The 3,415-nt window shown below is 41.3% G+C and overlaps 1 protein-coding gene across 1 annotated transcript; it reads left to right on the top strand.

Annotated features, from left to right (window-relative positions):
• The first annotated feature begins 943 nt into the window (after positions 1–943).
• Positions 944–2,733, top strand: LOC113749226 (pollen-specific leucine-rich repeat extensin-like protein 3). Its single transcript, XM_027292910.1, has 2 exons — positions 944–2,292; positions 2,403–2,733. Exons 1-2 carry the CDS (start codon positions 944–946, stop codon positions 2,731–2,733), a joined length of 1,680 nt encoding a protein of 559 aa, XP_027148711.1.
• The last annotated feature ends 682 nt before the right edge of the window (positions 2,734–3,415 follow it).

Consider the following 3,415-nt stretch of genomic DNA (forward strand, 5'->3'; position numbering starts at 1 on the left):
TTGCGAATAATAATCGGTGCAAGCTGTGCTATTTCCGAACTTCTTGGTTGCTCTATTTACACCTCATGTTTCGACTAGTGAAATTAGAAATAATAAAAAAAAAAAGTCATCTAGAAATTCATATTTGGATTATAGCTCGTTGTGTATGCCACTTCGTTAACAATGGCTTTCTTGAAGGTGATGAAACGAAATATACATCAACCCCTGAAAAGATTTCCTATAGCTCGTTTTATGCTCCACACCACCTCACAATTAATATTTTTCTTCAGATTACTGCCCAGGCCCCTTTATTTCTTTATCTCCATGGAGATGGAACTCTCAAAAAAGGTCACTCTTTGTCCTTTTCTTAAGGACTCTCTCTCTCTCTCTCGCTCTTTTTTTTTTATTGTTAATTAATTTTATTTTTCAGTTCTATCCGACCCAGAAAATAGTGGGCCGGGTTGGCCAGTTAACAAGTCCACCACAACATGCAGGCCGTTTAAGGGCCACTTCATTTGACATTGGAAGCCCAAGTTACACAACAAATCTAACGGCCTTTTACTGCGTAGGCTGTCTCTCCGCAACGGTTATTCTGCGACCAAGTTCTCTCTTTTTTCGCGGTCTTCTTTGAACACAAGCTGTTTTTCGATGAACTAAGTAATCACCTGCCAACTTCCATTACAAAATTTTCCTCAAATTAGATACCTTACCAACTTCTCCTAATTTAGCGCAAATGCCTAGCTTGTCGGAACCAATATCAGATTCAAGTTCTCTTGACGAAATTTGTGCGGTCAAAATCTAATATATATCCTAGACAATACTGCAGAGCCTCTCAGATGATGGTTTAGTCTTGAATCATTTTCTAACCTCACATTGTCATCCCCCTTGTGACACCCTGAATTCATCTTCTATAGAGAGTCTTGGGGGCTACCCCTGGCAGCTTGGCATTGCGTTCTCATAAAAAATGCAGGGTTCCAGCTGCTTCATCCTTTCTCTCCTCCTATTTTCTCCCATAGTATCTTCACTTTCTTCTGCACTTTCGGACGAAGAAGCATCAGTAATTGCTATTGCCGAGGGCCAATTCTCAACCCTTCCTGAAAATGGCGACTTACCTGATGATTTTGAGTTTAATGTAGACGTTAAAGTTGAATGTCCCAATCCAAGGCTTCGACGTGCCTACATTGCGCTCCAAGCTTGGAAAAATGCCATACATTCTGATCCTTCAAATTTTACAGGCAATTGGGAAGGGCCTGATGTTTGCAGCTACAATGGTGTATTTTGCGCAACTGCCCTTGATGATCCAAATACAACAGTTGTAGCCGGCGTCGATCTCAACCATGCTGATATTGCAGGCTACCTTCCTGTTGAATTGGGATTGTTGAAAGATGTAGCTCTTCTTCATCTGAATTCCAATCGTTTTTGTGGGATTGTTCCCAAAAGTCTGTCCAAGCTCGCATTATTGCATGAGTTGGACATAAGCAACAACAGATTTGTCGGCCCTTTCCCTAAATCAGTCCTTTCGATGCCTAGGCTTAAGTACCTCGACATCAGGTTCAACAATTTTGAGGGAGAGCTGCCTCCTCGACTTTTTGACAAAGATCTTGATGCATTATTCCTGAATAATAATTGGTTCAATTCATATATTCCTGAGAATCTCGGGAAATCTCCAGTTTCTGTGGTGGTATTTGCAAATAACAAGTTCAAAGGCTGCATTCCGTCTAGCATTGGTAACATGACAAACACCTTGGATGAAATTATATTCTTGAAGAATGAACTTTCAGGGTGTTTGCCATCAGAAATCGGACAGCTGAGGAATACAACTGTCGTCGATGTTTCATTCAATTCATTCTCTGGCATCCTGCCGAGGACATTCAGTGGCCTTGAAAAGGTCGAGTTCTTGGATCTTTCTCACAATATGTTGACAGGCTTTGTTTCTGATGCCGTTTGCCAGTTGCCAAGTTTGTCAAACTTCTCATTTGCATACAACTACTTCAACGGAGAGGGAAAACCCTGCGTGCCAAATTCTAGGAAAGATATTGCAGTGGATGATACAAGCAACTGTTTGCCAGACAGACCGAAACAAAAAGTTCCAGAAAGAATGCATCCTGTGGTGAGGCAAGCGGTGATTGTCTTTTTTAGCAAGGCACATGTGGGTGCGTCCAAGCTTCGCATAAAGAAGCCCTGCTGGGAGTTTAAGCCGTGCCAAAAACCAACAGCCTTAAACCGATCACCAATCACCAATCGGACTCACCAAAGCCTAATCCTCCGCATTGTTAAGGCCACAACCTCCAATCAGCCCCCTCATCTCCACCGGTGGCAAAACACTAGCTCAAATTTATCCCTATCTCACCAGTTGCAAAGCCAAACCTCCAAATACTCGCAGTTACAATGCCATCACACGTCCGTTCATTTCCTCACCACAGGTCTCCTCCCCACCCCTCCATTTTTTCCCACACCACCACAAGTAGAGTCAATCCCACTCGCTCAATCTATTCCCCGCCACCACCCGTCTTACATTCCCCACCCCTGGTAGTCCACTCCCCACCACCTGTGGTCCACTCTCCACCCCCTCCAACTTATTTCCCACCACAACCCGTTGTTCACTCTCCTCCCCCACCACCTCGTGACTACTCTCCACCACTACCCGTTTCCTCTCCTCCTCCTCCGCCACCTCCATATCAAGATGTTGTACTTCCGCCAACTATTGGTGCGGTCTATGCATCACCACCTCCACCAATATTTCCGGGATATTAGCTGATACTAATAAACTGATGGGTTTTACTTAAAATTACCAGTAACACCACCAGTTTTGCTAACCAATAGCACTAGTAGTTATTAGAAGAAACAGAGGGATTAATTTTACCAATTCAAAGTGGTATTTTGGTCGCGTTCCTATGATTCAGGATACGAAATGTAAATTGTATACTACCTATTACAACTGTAAATAGACAAATCAATTAAACCCAGGATGGCCTGGCGTTGTGGTATGAACCTGATGATTCACTGCTGTTTCACATAGTCAACATATTTGCCTACTTTTAGATTAGGGTTATTATCACTTTACCCCTTAACGTTTGGTGCCACTGTTAATTTCCCCCTTAACATTATATTTTAGTCACTTTACCCCCAAGACTAACGGTCAAACTTAACGAATTTTGTTAATTAAAGTGAAAAGACACGTTTAACCCTTAAAATTATTATCACTTTATCCCCATAAACTATAGTCTCATTATCAATTTACTCGGTAGAATTCTTTTTTAGGCAATTTATCCTACCATTAAACCAACTTAGTAAGTTAAAAAAAATTTAGAAGAAAATACCCTGCTCTTTGCATAATAAAAATAATAAAAAATTTAAAGCGGTTCTTCTCCTTTTTAGTATCAAGAACAAAAATCAAAGTATTAATTTCTTCTTCTTGGCAATCTTATTAATATAT

The sequence above is a fragment of the Coffea eugenioides genome, chromosome 10 (genome assembly GCF_003713205.1).
Source record: "Coffea eugenioides isolate CCC68of chromosome 10, Ceug_1.0, whole genome shotgun sequence".
Classification (NCBI taxonomy): domain Eukaryota; kingdom Viridiplantae; phylum Streptophyta; class Magnoliopsida; order Gentianales; family Rubiaceae; genus Coffea; species Coffea eugenioides.

Bases quoted from the DNA above. Each gene is read 5' to 3' on its own strand.
- LOC113749226 (XM_027292910.1), top strand. From the start codon at position 944: ATGCAGGGTTCCAGCTGCTTCATCCTTTCTCTCCTCCTATTTTCTCCC. The intron at 2,293-2,402 runs GTGGCAAAACAC...TCCTCACCACAG, and splicing joins CAGCCCCCTCATCTCCACCG to GTCTCCTCCCCACCCCTCCA.